We start from the raw sequence: 25,083 nt of genomic DNA, 5'->3' as shown, positions 1-25,083 counted from the left end.
GAGCATGTGGTCCCACCCCTTTTGGGCAGAGTTCCGATTCAGACGTCTCGCGGGACTTGAGTAAATCCCGCAAGGCACAGAGGCTACCAGGAGGCCCGCTTAAGGGCTCTCCCCAGATTCTCCGGCTATGCTGTTCTCTTGCCTGAGTGCAATGTAGCAAGAGAATCACACCCTATGATTCTACTGCTCATCTCTCATGGAGTTACATCATTATGTCATAGCTCCTTTCACGCATGCTCAGTAGCTATTTTCGATGAGGTGGTCACATGGGTTCTGGGATGACGTGGGTACAAAAGGGGTCACATGTCAGATGCGCAGACATTCTCCATGGAGCACGGGAGACACACAGCCTGCAAGAGCTGCCCAACATTATCAATAAACCTTTTGTTGTATGCCCCGGGTGGGCATTCATTGCAACCCAGTACTTCTACATTAACCCTTTACTTTGCAGGTTCAAGCACCGGCCCAGACACTAAATCCGACATCTAATCTGAAACCTCAGCAGTGTAATGAGATGATGCACTGCTCCATCCTAAACCCCAAAGCAAAGCAACAAAAATAAACTCCTGATTCTAATTGTTCTTAAATAACTGGAATCAAAGATTCCTCAGCCACACACCACTGGCAGAAATTTGATAAACAAATGGGGATGCTGAATTAGTGAAGGTGCTGCCTTGAAACAAAGGTTCTTTCTATCCCCCCCCCCCCCCCCCCCCCCAGGTGGATGCAAAATATCATGCAGCACTATTGCACAATGGAGTAGTGTTGTTAACCTTGGTGTCTTAGCCAATATTTTTTTCCCCCCTCTAACATCGTCAAATCAGATTATCTGGTCATTGGCATAATGCTGTACACAGCCTGTTGCTTTTCGTACAACAATGTTTACAAAAATTACTTTGTTGGCTGTAAAGTGCTTTGGGAAGTCCCCCATACTTTTCACTTGGGGCTTAGAAAATGTTTCTCAAGCAAGTTTTTTTTCATGTCTCAAAATCTAACTAAGGATGGGCACCTTCAACGGCTTCACACCAGTTTCTATCACAATTCTTGGGAGTAAAAATTCATTTTGGGCAGCATCAGATTAGCCGCCCATTACAATCAAATAAAATAATAGGTTCTGTGTAAAACAGGTAGCCCAATGTGATAAGCCCCATTTAGCTTCACCTCCCGAGGTATATTTCAACTTCTTGATCTTTTTACTCAGTATCTCTGCTGACTGCATTATAGGTTCATTGCTAAAATCATCTCCAAAACTGGTTACTTCCCTTAAACCAAGCCGCTGCCAAACCGTTCTTACTTCCCAGTCCACATTGGCCCAAACCTGAAAAGAATATCTGCTGATGCTCCCCAAGCACAAGTGCCTGGCCAACTGACAGGCAATCACTCTTAATCTCCAATCTTTCATTCTCCCAGCAATTTGTATTGTTTAACCATACAATTTCGACTGGTGGTTCTTTGAACTTCCTAATTTTTTTTTAAAAGTAGAAAATAAATTGTGCACTTCCTCTGTACACAATTCCAAAATGAACTTTCTTATAGGTGATCTTATACTGATCAAAGAAGTAACAAACCATCATCTTAGCAAAATACTTTATTTTTACAATTACAAACATATCTGCTGAAAGGAAAAATATGTTAATGTTGCTAAAACCCAACTAACTAGCAAGATTGTATTTACCATGTTTGCTGGAGACAAGTATGAATTAATTGCAACCTTTTAAAACACTTGACATCATAGGCATTAATATTTTGCAAAATTGGGTGGATATTATTCGTCATGTTCAAGTGCTCAATGACCAGAAAATTGCTTCAAAGAGAAGTATAAACTTCCCATGTTTCACAAAAATGTGGGATTGATTTAAAAAAGACTAGGGATATCAATTTTTAAATCACGATACTGGATTTATAATTCCGATCTTGTGCTAAATCAAGAAAAATACAATGTGCATGCACAAAAGGTTGATACAAAATAATATAAAACAAAATCACTGATTTGATTGTAGGGTTCGGTAGATCTATTTATTTTCAATAATATTTCAACAATAAGGGCTCCTTTAGGTCACTTTCTTTTCCTCAAAATGGTGATCAAAGTACATTGGTTGACCTGATTTTAATTTAAATATTGCCAAGATTTGATGTTTGTAACACTAATTACAGATTATTGTGCTCACAATTAAAGTCAAAATCCTAAAGCAGCTGGATGTTTGTTTGTGTTAAAATACTAGAACCTTTGATCTCAGTTGCAGAGTGTACATCACTTAGAATCAAAACTGGTAATTTATTTTTAATATTTTTGCCAATGTTAATTATATGTTTATACATTTAATATTTTACCTCAGCCAGATTAAAATTTTATAGCACAATTTATAAATGTAATGAGTGTACGAATGCTCTACATCCTACTCATTGAGTGGGAAAATGACCGGATCTCGAATAGAGACTGAAAATGAAAGCCTTACAAGCATTGATTGTCAAACGAGGATTGATCAAGAACTGCACTGCATTTTATTTAGATGATGGACTATAATTATTTGTTGCAGAAAACCGGAGCAAGAATTAGGAGTGACAGGTGCACTACTCTCTCAAGCCAAAATCCTAGCGAAAGGTTTTCAAACTGTGGTTTTACCCAGAACAAGTTCCTGCCCCGACACATTCCAAAATAATCAAAATCAGTTGGAATCCTCAGGTCTGTTGATTCAAGAGTTGTAATAAAGTCAATTCCTATATGCCAGAACTTAAATCAACTGAATTGGCTCCATGCTCACTCCCTTCCAGCAGTCAATGTACACTGCTTTTAATAAAATAAGTTGTCTCCACCCACCCCATTAGCCATCATAACCTCTCTTGAATTGGACATTTCAGATGCATTTTTCTCAAGAGTACTTCGTATGCACAACTCACAGGCTGAAAGTAAGTAAAACTTTAAAATAAGGGTGTACCAGAATATAGTTAAGTCTTCATTTTTTATTTTATAAGTCAACACTAACCTATTACACATTCACCTAGCAATTTGATTTCTATTCAATGTCACTATTTTTTAAGCTTCTTACAAATACATTCAAAGGTTTCTAAATATTTGCAGGCGGACAAATTTCACACACAAAAAAGTAATCTTTCCTAAAATACTCCTGTTTGAGACATTTGAAAATTATGCATGGAACTGACTTAAGGCATATTCTGAAGGGTGCTACATTACAAGGCAAAACTAAATTGCACTTAAGTGGCCTGAGTACTCTCATAATCTAACCTTAAAAGGGAATTCCACATTAAGTACCATGACCTAGATTGACTTGTATAAGTGACCGTTTTTGGGTAATCATGAAAGCTTTAGATGTCAGCAAACTACACAGCGTGCACTTGCTTTGGGAGACAAAGAAATGCCTCACTTTGCAATTCCCCTGAGAATAATGTGCAGTTAAAAAGGAAATCAAACAAATCCCTGTTCATTACTGACAATCGATGCCCAGCCCTAGCAAAATTGTTATATTTGGCAACATTGAAAATACAGTAGTGATGCAGCTTGGCGAGAACACATTATACAAATACGACCGTTGTCAGATCTTCCCACTTATATGCAGTCTGATTTTCAACTGTGGGCAAAAAATAGATTTACGGCCTCAACGCAACCAAGCAATTATTTGGATAGAATAGCTGCCGTAATAGAGTCGTCATGGCTGTGATGTTGACAATGGAAGAAATACAAATTCCTGCAACAAATTAAGAATGGTAGCAATTTGATTGCTTGCAGAATTAATGATCTTTGAAGAACATGCTTTAAAATGTTAAATCGTACATTGACTACAGGGTGGGAATGTCATTCTAGAATGCCATTCTTAATTTTCAGCCGGAGAAAACCAAACTTTTGAACCCCAGAGGTTCAACCACACTTTTTTTTTTAATCGTTCACACACAATGTAGATACCATGCTAAGATAAACTGCATTTCCCAATTGTAAAACAAATTGTAAACAAAACATGAACTGATTTAGAATTTTAGAAAGCATTCTTCATCTTTCCCAAATCGCTGCTGACAAACCTGGGGTTCGTATTTCTTGTCATTGCATGTAGTTAGAAATTCCCACTGAGACATTTCTGCTCCTGGTTGATCTGTTGTCAGTGATATTCAAGTAGCACAGGAGGAAGTTTCTTTCAGACCATTTTTACTTCAAACCCCATGTAAATGTAACAAAGAATAAATGAAAACTCGCCATTCCGGGAGGACTCCATGAGCAAATGTCAATCGAGACTGGAATCTGAAGTTCGGCTGCCACAAGTCAAGAGATTGGTGCTCTCGTGCCGCAGGTACCAAGATGCAACTACTCAAAATCTCTGGTCAGCAGATGGGTGGACATTTTCCTTCTTCACAGTTGTACTTATACTGAAAATGTGGTTATCTTTCCTCTCAAAGATGTACAAATGCATTCCATACAGTGCACAATTTAACTTGTTCATACAAATAAAAAAAGACGAACAAAAAAAAAGGAAGAGAAATTTATACGAAGACCAAGGCAATTTAATAGTGTTTGGTCAGGGTGACTGAATTACTTTGTTTACTTCAAAAATGTCTTTGCCCATCTACCTTTTGGAACTAAATCCACTGAATACAAATAAAAGCACTAAATATGTAATCTTTCAACCAGTTCAATTCACGCAATAGTTTACACGCTTTCAAGGGTCCAAAGGGCTTTCCCATTCCAGTTATTTCTTTGAAATTGAAAATTTGACTGCATACAAGTATGGAGTTTGATTTTAACCAAACTGTTCGTGACAATTTCTGGGGGGGGGGGGGAAAGGCTGCTAGCAATCTAAGACTTTTTCATACTAAAGGGCTTAGAGTTCAGAAATGGTCACACAGTCTTTAAAATAATAAATTTAATCTTTTAAGCATCTGTATGCTTGAACTGAGGATGTTTTGGGGATGGAAAGTATCCTTTGCATAAAATAAAGCTACGCTTTGATTTGTCACGCCTATGGGCTGAAAAGATTTGAATCAGCTTAAAAGAATGCTTTTTCTAAATCAAACAAAAAACAATTTAATGGGGTCATTGATTTTGCTCTGTCATTAAACAGTTAAAACAACTTAAACATACTCGCAACAGAGAACAAATGTTTCTAAATGTAGCTCGTTCATCAGTTAATGTCGTCTTCAGTGAGAGGAAAGAGTTGGAATCAAGATCCCACTGTACAAAACCAAATTCAGCAGTTACAGACCTAAACAAGTTACTTGAAGCTCAAAATATTGACAAAAATTCTCTTCTAGATGGCAGAATTGTATTAAAAACAGAAACTACTGGGAGGAAAAAGCAGCATGTCGGGCAGCACCAGTGGAGAAAGAAATAGTTAATGTTTTGAGTCCATATGACTTCTTCAAAGCTAAGAGAAGGAGAATTGTGAAGGATTTTATCCTGTTTAAGAGGGGTAAAGCAAAATAGAAGGTCAGGGATCCTTGGGAACTCAGGAGAGATTTGACAAAGATATCATGGAACACAAGGCAATAGTGTTATAGTCTGCAACATTACCACTAATACGCCCGTTGTCTTGTGTTCCATGACGTCTGTCAAATCTTTCTTGAGTTCCCATGCACCCCTGACCTTCTATTTTGTTTCACCTCCTCTTAAACAGGATAAAATCCATCACGTCTCCCTCTCTTAGCTCTGAAGAGTAATGTGGACTCAAAATGTTAACTCTGTTTCTCTTTCTACAGGTGCAGTCAGACCTGCTGAGCCTTTCCAGCACTTTTCTGTTTTTATATCAGAATTCCAGCATCCACAGTATTTCGCTTTCTCGTGGCAAAACAGTATTGTTGGACTTGTTGCAGGCAACAATTGGTAAACTATGGTACATAACCTAACATTGAGCCAGACGTCAATAAAGAATGCGGCTTTATTGTTTGGAAATGTCAATTTTTAAATCAAATATGAAAAGGTTCTGTGCTCTGAATGGAATCTTGTAGGACTAAATTTTGTAAGAATATAACTGGCTGCAGATTTCTATACATATCAACAGTAAGAAAGTTTCTCCTTATGACTGGCCCAATTGGAACACTTAAAAATTATTCCAGGTCATATAACTAGCAGTCAATTTTAAAGTTAGAGTCCCCTTACTTTTGGAGGAACGTTTAAAAAAAAAGTTAAAATAGTTGTGCTTAAAAGGGCAAAATGAGTGATCAGTTTAGAGAACCGGACATTAATTTGTCATACAAGTGCAGTAAGAACTCCTAATCTAAGGGCAGTATACAGGCTTCTAACAAAGCTGCACTCCTGTTACAGTGCTATCAATTTATCATAGTTGCCACTTCAGATGGAAGTTGATTTACTCTACTAGCACCGTCCTTCAATTCACTCAATTACTTTCAATTCAGGGTTGTTCTGTACTGTGGCCACACGCACACAGTTTATATTGCTCATCTGGTTCTGTCACAATGGATGCCACTTGACATCCTGATTAGGGAAGAAAGCTTCCATCGCTCCTGGCCTAGGATTGAAGTGTATTTGGAATTTACAGATTAATAGCAGTGGCTTTGAATAGTGTTTATTTTTCTCCATGTTTCAAACTGCTGTAAGCCATCACGTTAGGGTTACTACAGCTCTAATGCAATTTGCACGTAGATGTCTCAAAGGTTTAGCCTTGCTGTTTCAGGCCCCATCATATTCCAGATCCTTGCCTTTAAGAAGTTGTCACACACAACGGAGGTATTGCGGTTTGACTCCTGAGAAACGAGTATCAGTTCAGTCACTAGAGAAAAGGTCACCAGCAGAGGGCAATGGTGCTAAACCACCTGTAACATTCGGAAGCAATGAAAGGTCTGGCAAATTCTGGATATGTGATTTCAGCTCTTTCCGGACTTGTGTTACTTGAGCCAGTTTCTGTTTGTATTCCTGCAGAGGAGAAGAGTCACCATTAGACAATAACAACTCTACCTATAATAGAGCCTTTATTTCTGCTGCAATAACAATTGAGTGCAAGTGTTACAGGCCCAATTTGCTGCTCAATGTAGATGCGAAAATCCTGGCAAAAAACCCTGGCTAGTCGGCCGGAGAGCTCCGTACGGGAGGTGGTCGCAGAGGACCAGAAGGGCTTTGTCAAGGTCAGGCAGTTAACATCGAACATCAGGTGTGTGCTGAACATGATAATGATGCCATCGGGGAGAGAACACCAGAAATGATCATCTCCCTGGACACATAAAAGGCCTTCGACAGAGTAGAGTGGAATTACCTCAGAGGTACTGGTGTGGTTTGGGCTTGGATCAGGGTTCACTGCCTGGGTGAAACTACTGTACAGCGTTCCCGCGGTGAGTGTACGGACAAACGCCACCAACTCCAAATACTTCCAGCTGCACAGAGATACAAGGCAGGGATGCCCACTGTCCCCGCTGCTGTTTGCCCTTGCGATCGAGCCACTGGCGATCACCCTCAGAATGGTGAAAAGCTGGAGATGGTATCCAGAGGCGGACAGAGAGCACAGAGTTTCACTCCATGCGGATAACCTGTTCCACTACATCGCGGAGCCCCAAGCCAGTATGGAAGGGATCATGAAGCTCTTCAAGAGGTTTGAAGCCTTCTTGGGCTACAAACTCAACCTGAGCAAAAAGCAATGCCTTCACGGTGAACCCGCAAGGGAGAGGAACAGAGCTGGAGGGATTACCATTTAAACAAGCCCAAAACAAATTCCGCTACCAAACGGGATCCCAAACTGCCCACGACTGGACACGGATCCACAAATGGAACCCGGCAAGTCTATGGAGGAAGTTAATAGGGACCTGCAGAGGTGGGACACACTCCCACTCTCGCTGACAGGGAGAGTACAGACGATAAAAATGAATGTACTGCCTGGGTTCCTCTTCCTGTTCAGATCCCTCCTGATCGACATCCCGAAGACATTCTTCAACACGGTAGATAAACAAATCATGCCCTCCCAAACCTATAGTTCTACCACTGGGCGGCCACAGCAGTAAGAATGAGGGGATGGGTGAAGGAACTGGGAGTGGAAAGGGTGAGGATGGAGGAGAGATCCTGCATAGGGACGTCCCTCCGAACCCTAGTCACGACCACACTCCCATCTCCTCCGACCAAATACTCAAGAAGTCCAGTGGTGGTAGCCACGCTCCCAACGTGGTGTCAAATGAGACAACACTTCAGCATAACCAAGAGTCTATTCTGGCCCCCATCTGTAACAACCACAGGTTCAGGTCTGCAACAATGGACACCACCTTCCAAAGGTGGAGACAGGACGAGGTAGCGACATGTACAGAGACAACAGATTAGCAAACCTGGAAGAACTCGTGGAGAGGCTCCAACTAACTAAAAGGAACAAAATAAGGCACATGCAGGTTAAAAACTTCCTCCATAGGGAAATGACAATACACCCCCAGGCACCAAGACACTCAGTAGTTGAGGAACTATTGAACGTGGGCGACATAGGGAAGGAAAACTGTGGGAATCTGTACGGACAACTGTTGAAAGGGGTACGTTCACCTCTGGACAAGACAAGACGTGAGGAAGAATTGGGCACTGGGGTAGGGGCAGGATCTGGATTGAAGCACTACACAGAGCTATTTACCTCCTCATGCACAGGGCTGAGCCTAACGCAGCTAAAGGTGATGCACAAAGCACACCTAACCAGAACCCGAATGAACAGGTTCTTCCTGGAAGTGGCAGACAAATGTGATCGGTGCTCGGAGGCCCAGCCAACCACACCCATATATTCTGGGCATGCCCCAGACTGGTCAGGTCCTGGACAATCTTCTTTTGGCAATGTCCACGGTTGTGGGGGTGGGGTTGGAGCCATGCCAAAAATGGGGGTCTTTGGAGTCTCAGAGCGGCCAGAACTCTTTATGGGGAGGGGGGGCTGATGCCCTAGACTTTGCTTCCCTAATTGCCTGCCGAAGAATCCTGCTCAGCTGGCGATCGGCAGCATCACCCAAAGTTGCAGACTGGTTTTCCGACCTGTCGGAATTCCTCCAACTTAAGAGAACCAGTAAGGGTGGGGGGGTGGGGTGGTGCATAGTCGAGCCACGGATTGTGAAGGAAAAGAAAGGGGTGGGTGGGGGAGTGGGGGACAAAAACCCATTACAAAAACTGCAGGACACAAACGACATAGCCGCAGGAGATGGGCCTGAGAGCAAGTGGGAACTGGAATGTGTAACATAAAAATGTGAAACCAATAGAAACAATTTTTTTTTAAATCCAGTATCCTTTATCACACCAAGCAATGATCTCTTTGAGTTTGCTTCCAGTGTGAAAAAAACAACTGGCAATCAAAGACTGGCTTTCTTCACAGACACTGCTTGCTGGGAGTTAAACAGCTATTCCTTTCATAGAATTCCTACATTGCAGAAGGAGGCCATTCGGCCCATCAAGTCTACACTGATCCTCTGAAAGAGCACCCCAACCTCAACCCACTCTAGCAGTACCCCTGTAATCCCACCTAACCTATGGGTCAACTTAAACACGGCCAATCCACCTAACCTGCTCATCTTTCGACTGTGGGAGGAAACTGGAGCACCCGGAGGAAAACCACGCAAACACTGGCAGAATGTGCAAACTCCACACAAACAAATATCCAAGGCTGGAATTGAACCTGGGTCCCTGGTGCTGTGAAGCAGCAGTGCTAATCACTATGCCACCATGCCACCCTTTTGATCTGCGTTTCCTGAGATCACCACTTCAAAGTCAAACTTAATTACCTTCATATCACGAGTCTAGCTTTTAGAGTATAAATACAAAGATCATACCTTGTCTCCTCCTTTGAACCTCTAACACCTTATTCAAACACTTTACGTTCTGTTCCCCACTATTACCACCTTACCATCGGAAAATTTCTGTTCAGTGTTGCCAGAATCATCAACATATTAAAAGTATTAGTATCATTAGCATAACCAAACTATCCTTCAGCATCCTACATTTTCGATACTTTTTAAATATACAACCGGTCAAAAATATTTTAGGATTTCTGATATTTTGATGCCATCGCTATTTTTCCTGACAGTAATAATCCCAACAACCAAAAGTGAACCAAATTAACAAAATTGTTTTTTCTACATTGTCTTGTGCAGTCATCAACAGCAACTCAAAACAAAGCTTTCAATCTTTCTATGTTACTATTGTACTAACAAAGCTGTTCCGTAACAAAACTTGGATTCTGGTTACAGCCCAGCTACATGACCTTGAATTTTTTTTTTACAAATATTATGTTAATGAACTAATCATACAACCACAGAATAAAGCACTAAAGCAGGTAATTTAGCCCATTGTGTGCATCCCAGCTCATTGATACAGCTATCTAATTAATCCCAGTTCTCTGCTCTTTCCCCGTAGTCCTGTAATTATAATGTTCTCCCCTCAAGCATTTATCAATTCTGTTTTGAATGTTACTACTGCTTCTGCTGCCATCTACCTTTCACTCAATGTATTTCAGATTACAATAGCTTGCAATGTATAAAATGCTTTCAGATTCCAGCATCCGCAGAAATTTGCTTTTATCCAATGTATAAAATGTTACTGGATGCCGACATTCACATTAAATCGGTATCCTCGAGTTAGCAATCCTTCTGTTAGTTTCTCCTGATCTATTCTATCAAAACCATTTAGGATTCTGAACAATTCGAACAAATCTGTTAACCTTCTCTGCTCTGAAGAGAATGAGGTATATGCAATGTGCGAAAAACTAGTACCTGGAATAAGGGAAAGTATACAGTAAGGTAATACAAGCAATCCAAAATAGAATAGAGTTAATGCAAGAGAAGTAAATTTAAGATAAGGCAGAGCAGCTCAGCCGAGTAGAATGAGTGTCCTAGAACATGTGCATAGTTATGGACGTTCTCAGTGTTCCAGATAATATGTGCAGGATGTGCTGCCTGCTGCAAATATTTAAGCTCCAGGTTTCAAGCTCGAAAGGAGGCTGAAGTCATTGCAGTGTATCTGCAAGGTTGACAGCTGCGTGGATAGCAGGTTCAGAGAGATGCTCACACCACGGCTTAAAGGCGTGGAGGCATAGAGAAAATGGGTGACCACCTGGCAGTCCAAGAGAACCAGGCAGTTATTGTAGGAGTCCACTGGGGTCACGCTCAGGAATTGGTTTTGTGTTTTAGAAGCTGCTGAGAGCATTGGTTGGTCAGAGGAGTGCAGTCAGAGCCAGGTTTGCAGCACTACGAGCATTCAACTGTACAGGAAGGGAAGAAGGGAAGAGCAATAGTGATTAAGGATTTGATGGTTGAGGAAACAGAAAGGAGTTTCTGTGGCTTGAGGATGGCACGTTGCCTCCCTGGTGCCAGGGTCAAGGATGTCTCAGAGCAATTGCTAGACATTCTTCTGGGGGAGGGTGTACAGCCAACGGTCGTGGTCCACATTAGTACCAATGACTTAGGTAAGAGGAGGGATGGGGTCCTGCAATCAGAATTTACGGAGTAAGGCAGAAAATTATAAGGATATTAAATGTAGTTTTATTTGGATTACCAACAATGCCACATGAAACAGAGACAGAAATATGAGAATAAGGCAGATTAATGCGTGGCTGGAAAGATAGCACAGGAGGGAGGGCTTTAGATTCCTGGGACACCAAGACTGACCCTAGGGTACGGGTCGCACTGAAACAGAGCTGGGATTGAGTTCCTTGCGAGGCATTTTGCTAGTGCTCTCAGGAGGGTTTAAACTAACTCAGCAGAGGTGTGGGAACCAAGAAGAAATATTAGAGTGGGATACCAGGATGCACAAAATACTGGAAGGAACAGGCTGGATTAGTATAGAGAATAGTAAGTTAATAAGTTGGAGTAAGGGAGAAAGTAATGACATCTAAATCTGTGTTACTTTACGTGCAAGCGCACAAAGTACAGCAAATAAGATTGGGGAGTTACAGGTGCAGATTGAGTTGTGGAAGTTATGATGTTGTGACGAAAACAGAGATTTGGCTCAAGGAAGGGCAAGACTGGGAGTTAAATATCCCTGGTACAAGGTGTTCAGAAAAGGAAGGAAAGGGGCAAGGGTGGTGATATTGACTAAGGAGAGCATTTCAATGCTGGAGAAAGATGATGTCCCAGAGGGTTCAAGGATAGAATCAATTTGGCTAGAGCCAAGGAACAAAAAGGATGTAAGCTCATTTGCTTAGTGTAGTCCATTGACCATTAACTAGTGACAAGGGTGTAAAAGAACATATCTACAGCTGAATTACGAAGAGAAGCAAACATTAAAGAGTCATTTTAATGGGGAACTTTAATTACCCGAATGTAGACTGGGATAGTGGTGGAGTAAAGGGCAGAGAGGAGCAAAGGTTCCTAGATTACGTTCAGGAGGTATGAAACTTCAGGCGCCGAGCAACCATGACATCGCCCTCGATATGATGGTGGGGGTGATGGCAAGAGTTAAAGAAATTTGTTGGGGGAGATGGATGACCCTTTCCAAAGGTCTAGCCAGGAACTGAAGGCATCCTTCAAATCTATGGTAGAGGAGGGTTTGGGCCCGGTCAGAGAGCAGTTGAACGAGACAACTAAGGCGGTAGACCAATGGGCAGAGAAGCTGAAGGGCGTGGAGGAGGCCTCATCTCAACACAAAGACTGACTCGCATCACTGGAGGCCAAAATGGCAATCTTTGGGGCAGGAATAATGGTCTCAAGGCAAAACTGGATGAACCGGAGGCTGGTAGGTCTACTGGAGGGAGATGACGGCTCAAGACCGACCGAACACTTCACTGCAAAGTTCTCTCAGCTGTTGAGTGGCCCTGAGGCATTTGCTACACCAGTGCTGGACAGGGTACACAGGACCTTGAGGCAGAAGCTGTGACCGAATGAGCTGCGTCGAGCGGTTATCATTCAGTTTTACATCTTCCAAGGAGGCAGGTCCTGGAATGGGCAAAGAACGCCCGAACGTCAGAATTTACCAAGACATCGGCACGGAATTGGCAAAATGACAGGCGGTCCTCAATAAGATGAAGACAGTCCTGTTCAATCAAGGAGTGCGTAGTGCATTTTGGGGTGCTGTACCTACCAAATTTAAGAGTCAGTTTAACTCGAAGGACTTTAATTTCGAAACACCAGAGCAGACCGAGGACTTTATCAGAGACCATAGACTAGACACGGTTTGAGGGATGCAGATAGACCGCTGGGGTTTTACTATTTTACTGTTTATGTTGCCAAGAGCTGAATTGGAGTAATGGTAGAGATGTTTAGTATGGGGGTGTTTCCCCATCAGTTTTCATGATGATCCTTCTGTATGGCTTTAGTAGTTGTTGGGACATGCGGGGGGGGGGGGGGGGGGGGGGGGGGGGGGGGGATGTCTCTTTTTAGTTTCAAGGCTTTTGCTTAATATGGGTGGGGAAGAGGACGAGTTGGGAGGGACGAGCTTGGGGCAGAAATAAAGGCGATGGTTAAGGAATAGGTAGAAAGGCTAGTTAACGGAATTCGTGGGGATGGAGCTACGAATTTTAGGGGCAGTTAGGTTAGGCTCGATAGAGGGTTAGAGGAGAGGTAGGTTATCTGCTGACTTAATGAGGGGAGGGGGCGTGGGGGACCACTGATAGTGACATGGTTTTTTTTCTCTATTCCGCCAGTTAGGTGGGACAGGTTGCCATCTTAGGTGGGCCAGCGGCCTGGGAAACATCAACGAAGTTATGACCTATTGCGGTGATCATGACTGACTCGAGGCTGAAGGGGATGGGAGGTGCAATCTCCGATAAGGGTGGTTACCTGGAATGTGTGGTGCTTGGGTGGGGCCAAATGAAAAGAGCACGGGTTTTTACTCATTTAAAGAAACTAGAGGCCAAAGTGATGGTTTTTCTAGGAGACTGGAGCAGAGAAGACTAAGGGGCAACCAGATCGAGGTATAAAAGATTATAAGGGGCATAGACAGGGTGGATAGGGACCAGCTGTTCCGCTTAGTTGAAGGATCAGTTACGAGGGGACACAAGCTCAAGGTGAGGGGCAGGTGGTTTTGGGGCGATTTCAGGAAAAACACTTTTTCCACCCAGAGGCTGATGATGGTCTGGAATGCACTGCCTGGGGGGGGGGTAGAGGCAGGTTGCCTCACATCCTTTTAAAAGTACCTGGATGAGCGCTTGGCACATCGATATATTCAAGGCTACGGGCCAATTATTGGAAAATGGGATTAGGTAGGCAGGTAGGTGTTTTTTATGTGTCGGTGTAGACTTGATGGGCCGAAGGCCTCTTCTGCACTGTATTATTCTGTGATTCTGATTTTGTGATCCACATGCGCGGGTGGGACCAGTTGCGTCTTTGGAAGGCTTGGGCGAGCCAAGTTTTCCATTCGGGTTTTGATAAATAGCAGGGCCCAGGGGCTGGCGATCCTTGGCAATAAAAGGGTCCAGTTTAATTCGGAGAAGGTAATAGCAGATGCGGGCAAGTGGTATATTATAGTAACAGGGGTATTTGAAAGGAAACGGGTGATGTTGCTGAATGCATACTCCCCGAATTGGGACGATACAATGTTCATGAAACTGCTGCTTGGGGGGGGGGGGGGATCATTTCTGACCATGCCCCACATTGGGTAGAACTGTTAGAGGCGGGCTGGGGGCATCGCAAGGCAAGGCGGTTGGAATGGAGTCTGTTGGTGGAGCTGGGGTTCTGTGCAAGGATCTCAGGGGCTATCTGGGATGATATTTTGAACAATGATAATGGGGAGGTCTCACCCTCCATACTATGGAAAGCGCTGAAGGTAGTAATTAGGGGAGAAATTATATCTCTCAAGCCGCATGTAGAGCTGGAGGTAAGGAGGGAGCGAGAAAAACTGGTAGATAGTAAAATTAAAATAAATAAATAATCTTTATTGTCACAAGTAGGCTTACATTACAGCAATGAAGTTACTATGAAAAGCCCCTCGTCGCCACATTCCGGCACCTGTTCGGGTGCATGGAGGGTACGGGAATTTAGTCCGCGCTGTTGGCCTTGTTCTGCATCACAAACCAGCTGTCTAACCCACTGAACTAAAGCAGCTAATATTAGAGACTGATCGTCAATGTGCGGACAGCCCACACCAGAACTATTACAAAGGGGAAAATATTGCAAACAAAATTCAAACTGATCTCTAGATAGGGCAGTACGAAAACGGAGGAGAGCTAATGGGGCCAGTTACGAATATGGGAAGAAAACGAGTCGGCACCTGGCATATCAATTGAGGAAACATTAGGCAGAGGGAGAGATTGCCCAGATTAGTGCATGGGATGGGGAGCTGGTCTCGGACCAGACGTTGAATGCGGTATTTAAGGCCTTCTCCAAGCATTTATACAGATCCGAGCTGCCACCGGATGGGAGGAATTCCTGGGGGAGGGGGGGCCTGAGACCCTTGAAAGTATGGGGAGAAATAGTTAGAAGAGGGGTGGAGCAAAAGGTTTTGCTATTACCCATGATTTTTTATTATTTGAGGGGGATCTGGCGGCGTCAATGGGTTACATTATGGGGCTCTTGTAGCGTTTTGGGGCCTATTCTGGCTCTAATACAGGAAAGCGCGAGTACTTGGCGGAGAGAGGGGCTTAGGGGAGTACCGTTCTGGCTAGCAGGAAGTCATTTATGATATTTGGGGGTCCAGATGGCAAGGTTGGATGATACAAGTCTGGTGGAGAGGTTCAAGGCAAGCCTGCAAAAGATGGAATGGTCTCCCATTATCCATGGTGGGCTGAATGCAATCAGTTAATATTGCAGAGATTTTTATTCTTATTCGAGTGCCTTCTGTCAACATTTTAATTGGAGGGCTGCCTCAAGGCTAACCCCCATCGGTGGGAACTAGCTATTCGAGCTTGCTAGGTCGGATGTGAGGTAGGAAGTGGAAGTAAAAGGGTTTGGAGAAGGTGGGAGACTTTGTGTAGGGGGTCGGTTTGCTAGACTGGGGGAACTGAAAGAAAAATATGGGCTGATGGGTTCAGGTATCTCCAAGTACATAGCTGAATCAAAAAGCACTTCTTTGCCTATCCGGTGAAGCAGCCTTTATTCGAGTAACCTTGCTCAAGAGGCCCTTATCCTGCTTGGGCTTGGAAGTGGCCAATATGTCAGGTATTTACCAACGGATAGTTGGGAGTCGTCGTGCTCGGTTGAGGGTATGAAGGCAAAATGGACGGAGGAACTGGGGCTGAACTTGGAACATGAGGTTTGGAGTGAGGCACTGAGCGGTGTGAACCCGATCTCATCCTGTGCAAGGCTGAATCTCATCCTGTGCAAGGCTGAATCTCATCCAGCTAAAAGTGGTGGTCCGGGCTCATCTCACAAAGGCTGGAATGAGTTGGTTTATTGAAGGAGTGGATGACAGGTGTGTTCGGTGGGCCTGGTGCACCACTTGCACATGTTCTGGTTGTGCTCAAAGCTAGTGGACTTCTGGAGATCCGTTTTGAGACTATGTTAGCAATCCTGAACATTGGATTGGAACATCGCCCATTAGACGATTTTGGTTGTACCGGAGCTCTGGATGGGGACTGATGTCTTGGCCTTTGCCACACTGATGGCAAGGCGGCCGAGGCACTTGGCAGTTTAGTCAACCTCCAGCCCAAGTGCCTCGGCGTGGCTGGGTGACCTGATGGAATTTTTGCACCTCGAGATGGTTATTTACCGTGATGAGGGGTTAGTATAAGGGTTTTACCGTAGATAGCTACTGTTCCCAATGTACTTTAAAGAGCTGGTCACTGTTAGCTGTTGGGGGAGGGGAACAAGTAGGTGGGGTGGGGGGGGGGGGGGGGGGGGGGGAAGAGACTTGGTATCTAAGTTAGACTGCTGCAGGGACAGGTGCGGATTGAGGTGGTTCTCACTGCTTAATTGTTATTTTGTGCTATTGTATGTTTTGTATATAAATTGCTGAAAATAATAAAAATATTTTCCAAAAAGAACAGAACAGGCTGGTTAGACTGGAATGAAAAGTTCGCAGGTAAAACGTAGCTGAATAATGGGCTACTTTCAAAACAGAAATGGTTCGGAAAGTCAAGGCATATTCCCTTAAAAGGGAAAGATAGTGGAAACAATCCAGAGATCCCCGGATGAAAAAGGAGATAGTAATAAAGATAAGGAAGGAAAGGTGTGCTATGCGCACAAAAAGTGGGAGAGAACACATTCACGTGAGACACAGCCAGAGTGAGTGTGGGTATCAGGAATTTGGAGTATAGTGAGAATTCAGTGGAGAGGGGAGAGATGCTCTTTCACTTTTTGCTTTCTAACCGTTTCACTTTTCAGAGTGGCTTTGCCCTGCTGCAGCAGTAGAGCCTAAAGGGACAGTGCTGATTGTTAAGTAGTGGGTACGGTCGGTAAGGAGTTACTACTTTTATCGCTTATAGTTTGTAAGGATTTTTGTGGTTTTTAGTTTGCACTGGCTATATTCTGCAGTAATGAGGACAAGGAACGGAGGGGCGGGTACTAGAGGAATTGATATTATCTAATAATAAGCATCTTCCAAAGGTTTAATTTAAAAGGGTCAGTCACGATAGGTGAACTCTAAGCATATAGATAAATAGGAAGTTGAAAAGTAGGATCTCAAAAGAGATTTCAGGATTACTACCAGTGCCATGTGATAGACAGAGGAGTCAGAGTAGAAATAGCAAAATATATTAGATGAATATGTGGATGAAGAAATGGTGACAGGGCGGGTTTCAGATTCCTGGGACATTGGGACCAGTTCTGTGGAGGTAGGACAGTACAGACTGAATGGGTTACACCTGGGCAGGAATGGGACTGATGTCTTCGGATGAGAATTTAACTGTGTGATTGTGAAGGATTTAAACTAGAATGGTATGGATATGGGAACCTAAGCAGGGTGATAAGGGAAAGAGAACCAAGGACAGTAATAAAAGAAAGAACACTAAAATTGAAAAATAGTAGACAGGGTAATCAAGGGCGAGAGGCAAATAGTGCCACAGTACAAAGAAAAGATAGAATGATTAAAAATGGCAAAAAGCAAGACTAAAGGCTTTGTATCTTAAAGCACAAAGTGTTCAGAATAATGTAGACGAACTAACGGTGCAAATCGACGTAAATGGATATGACCTCAGCCGTTAAGGAAACATGGTTACAAGGAGATCAAAACCGAGAGCTTAACATTCAGAGATAGTTGACCTTTCGGAAAGACAGAAGAGAAAGAAAAGGTGGTGGGGTAGCACTGTTAGTATGAGATGAAATGAGGACAATTGTGAGAGATGATCTAGACTCAGAGGATGTAGAGTCCATTTGGGTAGAGGTAAGAAATAGCAAGGGAAAGAAGACATTGTAAGAAGCTGTGTACAGACCCCCCAAACAATAGCCATACTGTCGAAACAACTATAAATCAACAAACAAGAGCGTGTAAAATTAATATAGCAATAATTATTGGCGACTTTAATTTCCATGTTGGTTGGGTTAAACAAGTTAGAAAGAATAGCTATGACAATGAATTCATAAGAGTAAATTAAGGTTAGTTTCCCAGAGAAAGAAACTTGTCATGGAGCCAACCAGGGAACAGGCTATCTTGCACCTGGTAATCGTCAATGAGGAAGGTTTAATAAATTACCTCAGAGTAAAAGATTCCCCAAGGAAGTAGTGATCATAACATGATAATTCAATATTCAGTTTGAGAGCAAAACTTGGGTCTGAAGCAACTACGTTTAACTTAAAGGGAATTACAATGAAATGAGGATAGAGTTAGTTAAAGTGGACTGAGCGGATATATTAAACAAGCAGTGGCAAACATTTAAGGAGGTAATTCGTGATTCTCAGCAAAAATATATCCCAGGAAGGTGAAAGGTTCTAAGAGAAAGATAAACCAACAATGGCTAACCAAGGAAGTTAGGGAGGGTATAAGTTGAAAGAAAATGCATAGAAGGAGGAAAAGGTCAGTGATAGCCCCAAAGACTGAGATAAATTCAGAATCCAGCAGAGGAGGACCAAACAGAGCGAGAAAATGAAGCACCCGGGCAAAATAGAGAGGAATATAAACACCGACAACAAGAGCTTCTTTAAATATATAAAAAGAGGACAAAGTGAACATAGACCCCCATATGATATGAATCTGAGGAGACAGTTATGGGAACAAGGACATGGCAGAGGAGTTAAACAGATATTTTACAGGACTCTTAATGGTGAAAAATACTTTAAACATTCCATTAATACTAAAGAATACAGGGGTGGAATTACTAGAGTTAGGATAGCCCCAGCAATTACAGATTGGTCAGTTTAACATCAGTGGTGGGTAAACTCGAGGAACAATTATTCGAGATAGAGTTAGTCATCTATAACCCACCAGTAATACAACTTGATGAACTTCTAGGTTGATTAGGAAGATTTGTATGGTGTTCCCCAGCGGTTGGTACTGGAACCCTTGCTTTTTCGGATATATATTAATGATCTACATCTTGGTGTGCAGGGGACAATTTCAACGTTTGCAGATGACACAAAACTTGGAAATATTGTAAACTGTGAAGAGGATAGTGTAAAACTTCAAAAGGACATAAACACATTGGTGGAGTGGAAAGATAGGTGACAAATGAGGTTCAATTTGGAGAAGTGCGAGGAGATACATTTTGGTGGGAAGAACATAGACAATCTAAAATAAGAGGTAAAATTATTAAAGGGGTGCAAAGGCAGAGGGAGCTTGATGCATATTTGCATATATAATTGAAGACAGTAGGATAGTTGTAGAGCAGTTAATAAAGCATACAATATTCTGGACTTTATTAATAGGGGCATAGAGTACAAGAGCAGAGGTTATGCTGAACCTATACAAGACACTAGTTAGACCTCAGCTGGAATATTGTGTACTGTTCTGGATGTCACAATATAGGAAGGATACAACTGTACTAGAGAGAAAGCATAGAAGACGTAGGAGGGGTTGGGACTATTCCCTTTGGGGAGAAGGCTGGGAGGAGATTTGATAGAGATGTTCAAATCATGAGCGGGCAGGACAGAGCAGATAGGGGAAAACTGTTCCCAATTGTATAAACATCAAGCGTGAAAGGATACAGATTTAAGGTAATTGATAAAAGTAGCAAAAGCGACATGAGGAAATACATTTTCACACAGCAAGGGTTCGGGTCTGGAATGCATTGCCTACATGTGATGGAGACATGCCCAATCGAAGCATTCAAGAGAGCATTAGATGATTATTGAATAGAAACAATGTGCAAGGAAATAGGGAAAAAGCAGGGGAATGCCTCATGACGCTAATTTAGAGAGCCGGTGCAGTCACAATTGGCCAAATAGACCCGCTCTGCACCGTAACAATTCCGTGATTAGAGAGCATGCCTCGACAGACCAAGAATAACTGCATTAGTGCCTTGCATTTAGTTTAAAAATTATTGGCACAGGAGAGAACGATGTACACACCGCTAGTTTTTTTTCTTTCTCCCCCAGAATTTCCTTCTGACTATTGATATATTCAGTCAGCATTCGTGCCAGCTGCCTCCGGTCATCCAGCTCTGCTGCTAGCCGCCCATTGTACTCCGCTAACAGCAAACAAGCCTCATCAACGATTTTCGATAGCCTTTCAGCAGCCGCTTTATCTATATTCAAGAAACAGAGAAAACTAGTTACATTGTAAATGGAGAGGAGAATAAAGCAACGGTATATAAACATCTGATGAATATAGGGAATTGCTATATATATTATTTTGTTGCAGTAAATGTCATTAAAAACAAAAAATACAGATAGACGTATGTCTGCCAAAGCTGTGATCAAGAGTCATAAAGGTAAAGTAATCATTGACTTTAACCATTTACTTGTTTACAGAGAGATGATTCATAAAACATTTTTATGTTTAGGAGGTATAGATAATTTACGAAGGATAGAGTTTAGTCCTAGCTAGGCAGGTCATGAGACATCTTAGTTGGAGACGACTGGAGAGTACCTTATGGTTGGGATATAGATGATGTAATTAATGGGAGGAGCTTGGTCTATCTGTACATTTTGCAGTTTGTCATGGGATTTTAGTCTGATAAGATAGAAGGTTGTTCCCGAAAGGGTCTCGCTCCAATGGTCCGCAGAGAGAAGCTAATAACCCTGATTGCTAACCATATGTATGAATGGCATTTGAACTGTACTGGGTTGCATAATTTGAAAAAAAAATGAAAATCGCTTATCGTCACGAGTAGGCTTCAATGAAGCTACTGTGAAAAGCCCCTAGTCGCCACATTCCGGCACCTGTCCGAGGACAATATATACTGGCAGGTGTGGATAGGACGTTTTGTTTTCCCTTTTAAGAGCTGTTTTAACTTTTAACTCTTAATTGGAAATCTATTGCTCTGTTGCTAATGTATTGATTCTGTGTTTAAAGTTTGTTTCAACATAAAAGATTACTATTGGTCAGTTTTCTCTCACAGACTTACAATTTGCAAGTAGCTCGGATACTGGTACGGGTATCCTAACAAAAATTGGGAGCTCTTCGGGATTTTTAAACCTCCAATTTTTTGTTTGGCTTGGGATTATTGAACTTAAAGTTTACGATTGTGACCGGCTACTGCTTTTTTCAGGTGTTAATACACTGCCAGTTTAAATAGGGAGTAACTTATAAAATGGCTGTTTCAGTGGCTATGGGTTTCTTGGGTGTTGATGTCACTCTGGGTAGTTTACAAGGGTGGTTAAAACAAAGCCTTCGGATTTGGCGGTCAAAATGCAGTTGACTTTACCTGCAGAGGTGAGGAAGGCAGAGATAATTAAAGTGATAGCTCAGCATTTAAATTTGGAAAAAATACAATCAGAATCATTGGAATTGGCTATGATTTAGTTACACATGAAACAGTTGCAACATGATAAAGAATGGTGCTTGAATTAGAATTAAAAGCAAAGGAGAGCGGCAATGCTGGAAGAAAAGGAAAAGGAAAGAAAGGCAAAGGCAGAAGAAAAGGAAAGAGGGGATAGAGAAAGACAAGGAGGTATTTTTTGAACTTCAGAAAATGGAACTGAAGGAGAGGGAGTCAGACAAGCAAAGAGAATATCAACTTAAAAGGTTGCAGTTAAAAGCAGACATTGAGGAAGATCTAGAGCAGGGGTGGGCAAACTACGGCCCGCGGGCCGCATGCGGCCCGCCAAAGGTATTTCTGCGGCCCACCAAGTCATTAAAAAAAAAAAAAAAAAAAAATTTTCTAAAAAAAAAAAATTTATTTTTTTTTTTTAAATTTTTTTTTTAAAGGTTAATGGGTGGGGGGGCTGTTGGATTACTTTCTGGCATAGGGTGGATACGTTGACTTGAGTAGGGTGATCATTGCTTGGCACAACGTCGAGGGCCGAAGGGCCTGTTCTGTGCTGTACTGTTCTATGTTCTATATGAGGCGCCCAGAATCATAACCGGGTGAAGTAATTATTTTACTTAATATACTATGCGGCCCTTTGTGAATTGTGAATTTCTGAATGCGGCCCTTGCACGGAAAAGTTTGCCCACCCCTGATCTAGAGGGAGAAGTAACCCCTCCTAGTCAAAATTCTAATGGGGTTTTAAATATGTTCAAGCACTGCCAAGGTTTGATGAGAAAGATAAGGAAGTCCTTTGTTAATCTCATTTGAGAAAGTAGCTAAACAACTGAACTGGCCAAAAATCATTGGGCATTGTTGGTTCAATCAAAATTGGTAGGTCAAACTAGAAGTGTTTGCATCATTACCAGAGGAGGTATTTGGGGATTATGATGAAGTGAGAAAAGCCACTTTAAGTACATATGAATGAGTGCCTGAAGCCTATAGACAGAAGTTTAGAAATCGAAGGAAAGAACCAGGTCAGATATATATAAATTTGAAAGAATCAAACAGAATAATTTTGACAGGTGGAAAAGAGCATTAAAAATAGGCCTAATGTGTGATGCTCTCAGGGACAATTATTCTGGAGGAATTTCACGATTCACTGCTGGCAGCAGTGAGAACTCATGTGGAAGAGTAAAGGGTTAAGGCAGACGAAATGGCAGATGATTTTGAATTAGTTCATAAATCAACGTTTGGTTTTCGACATCGATTTCAGTCTGTGAAGGGTAGAAACTGAGGAAATGAGAAATCCACAGGTGGTCAAGGCAACGGAAGTATAGCTGGGGACATTAAAGAGATTTCACCTCAGGTTAAAAAAGAAACATATGATGGTGGCAGAGAGATAAGAAAACTTAAATATTTTCATTGCAATAAAGTTGGGCACAAAGTTGGTGCTTCAGAAAAGTACTGGGAAGACAGACTCTTTAATACAGGATAAGTCAGTGGAGTTTATTAAAGTAGCAAAAGAAATCATGGTTGTAGCTGAAGAGCTGCAAAGAATGTACAGCCTGTTCAGAGGTTGGTTGCGAAGCAGGTGTCAAATCTTTCTGAAGATTTTATTGATAAGGGTACGGTTTACTTGTGTACAAGGTGGAGTAGGTAAGAATGTTAAAATCATAAGGGATACAGGAACAAGTCAATCTTTTAACGGCAAGAGACAAGGAGATAAATAGTTCAGAAGGGGTATTACCATAAAATGTGGTGGCATGACTGGTGAGGTGAGTAGTATTCCATTATGGAAGGTTAGAGAGTCTGGTGAAAAGTGAAGTGGTGGCAGGAATAATAGAGAAATTACCTTTTTCAGGGATACAGTTTATCTTGGATAATGATATAGTTGGATCATAGGTGGGAGTTATGCCTTCTGTGGTTGAAAAGCAGGTGGAAAGTCAACCTGAGGCATATCCTGCCATGTAACCAGATCATGTGGTAACAAGATCATGAAACCACAGGTTGAGACAGGAGGAGAAATCAAGGAGTAAAGATAAGGAGGCTGAGGTTTCAGTTATCCGAAACAATCTTTGATCAGATAGTTAATAAAAAACAAGGACGACGAAGCGGATAACCTTATTTAAGGAAAGTTGGTAGAATTACAACAGGATTCAGAGATAAAGCAGTTATATCAGAAAGCATACACAGAAATAAAATGTGTACATACCAGAGAGTTATTACATTACAAATAATGTATTAATTAGAAATTAGAGGCCTTAGAGACCTTTACATATTCAGGCAGAAGAGAAATGGGCAGAGGTTCATCAAGTTGTACTACCGGTGGGTTATAGAAAGGATGTTTTGTTTGTAGCGCACTAGGTTTCAGTAGTGGGACATTTAGGAATAAAAGTACAAAGCAAGCAAAAGTACAAAAACATTTTTATTGGCCTGGATTGCATAAAGCTGTAGTTGTATTTTGTCACACATGTCACATATGTTGGGTGATAGGAAAGCCTCAAGCGGTAATCAAACTAACACCCTTAATACCAATTCTGGCATTTTACTAGGAACCTTTTACTAGGATCCTAAATTGACTGCTTGGGACCCCTTCCCAAGTCAGAAAATGGGAATCAGTATTTGTTGACCATAATAGACGTGTCTACTAGATTTCCGAAGACTATTCCATTACGAAATATCACAGCTAAAAGGGTAGTAGAGGAATTATCTCTTTTCTTTTTAAACCAGATATGGATTACCAAAAGAAATCCAAACAGATCAAGGATCCAATTTAATGTCAAAATTATTCAGGGAAGCTATGGATAACCCAGGAGTAAAGCAATTTAAATCAACCGCTTAGCATCCAGAATCGGAGCATTAGAAAGGCGGCACCAAACTTTAAATACCATGTCGAGGATCTACAGTCAGGATTACCCAAAGGATCAAGAGAAAGGAACTCCATTTGTATGATTTGCAATTCGGAATTATCATGAATTCTCCTGGATTCAGCAATAGACCGTATTCAAAGGAGCCTCAATTGGTTTGTGTCTCCCAGTAATGAGTTTAGAATGGCAGTTTACATAATAATCAAGTGTGAATAACTTATGGAGGAGAAACTAATTATAGACGATTGGAAAAGTTCCCGAGATTTATGTATGTTAATGTACAGTCAAGAAACTTTATGGGGGAAGACAGCCAAATACAGAGAAGGCATAATCAACGAAGGTATCATTGAGCTGACCCTGAGAAGGGAGGCAGTTATCATCCAGCGACCTCTGAAAGCAGACAAGCCAGTTTCCAGCCACCAAACCTGAAGGCCAAGTTTACAGCAAACAAGCATCTTAGTCTTGGAGCCAAGGCAGTGCAGTAAACCTTCGTAACAACCATTTTAAAATATCTTCGCTGGAGCAGGAAAAAGGTTCCCAGATTGGAGTATCATCTCTGTATTGTGTGGCAATTATAGCTGGTTATTCAATTTGGACATTGCTTG

General features: G+C 42.0%; 1 protein-coding gene across 2 annotated transcripts in view; it reads right to left on the bottom strand.

The window, feature by feature from the left end:
• Positions 1–1,575: 1,575 nt before the first annotated feature.
• Positions 1,576–25,083, bottom strand: part of rprd1b (regulation of nuclear pre-mRNA domain containing 1B) — a 54,320-nt gene continuing 30,812 nt past the window's right edge. For both annotated transcript variants that reach the window (XM_038803080.1, XM_038803079.1), the window contains 2 exons: positions 20,269–20,444; positions 1,576–6,874 (listed from right to left, as the gene is read on the bottom strand). In XM_038803080.1, the coding sequence (XP_038659008.1) occupies positions 6,725–6,874; positions 20,269–20,444 (326 nt within the window). In that variant the 3' untranslated portion in view covers positions 1,576–6,724. The remainder of the gene's footprint in view (positions 6,875–20,268; positions 20,445–25,083) is intronic.

This window comes from Scyliorhinus canicula, chromosome 7 (assembly GCF_902713615.1).
Source record: "Scyliorhinus canicula chromosome 7, sScyCan1.1, whole genome shotgun sequence".
Taxonomy (NCBI): domain Eukaryota; kingdom Metazoa; phylum Chordata; class Chondrichthyes; order Carcharhiniformes; family Scyliorhinidae; genus Scyliorhinus; species Scyliorhinus canicula.
This window is presented reverse-complemented; position numbering and strand designations above follow the sequence as displayed.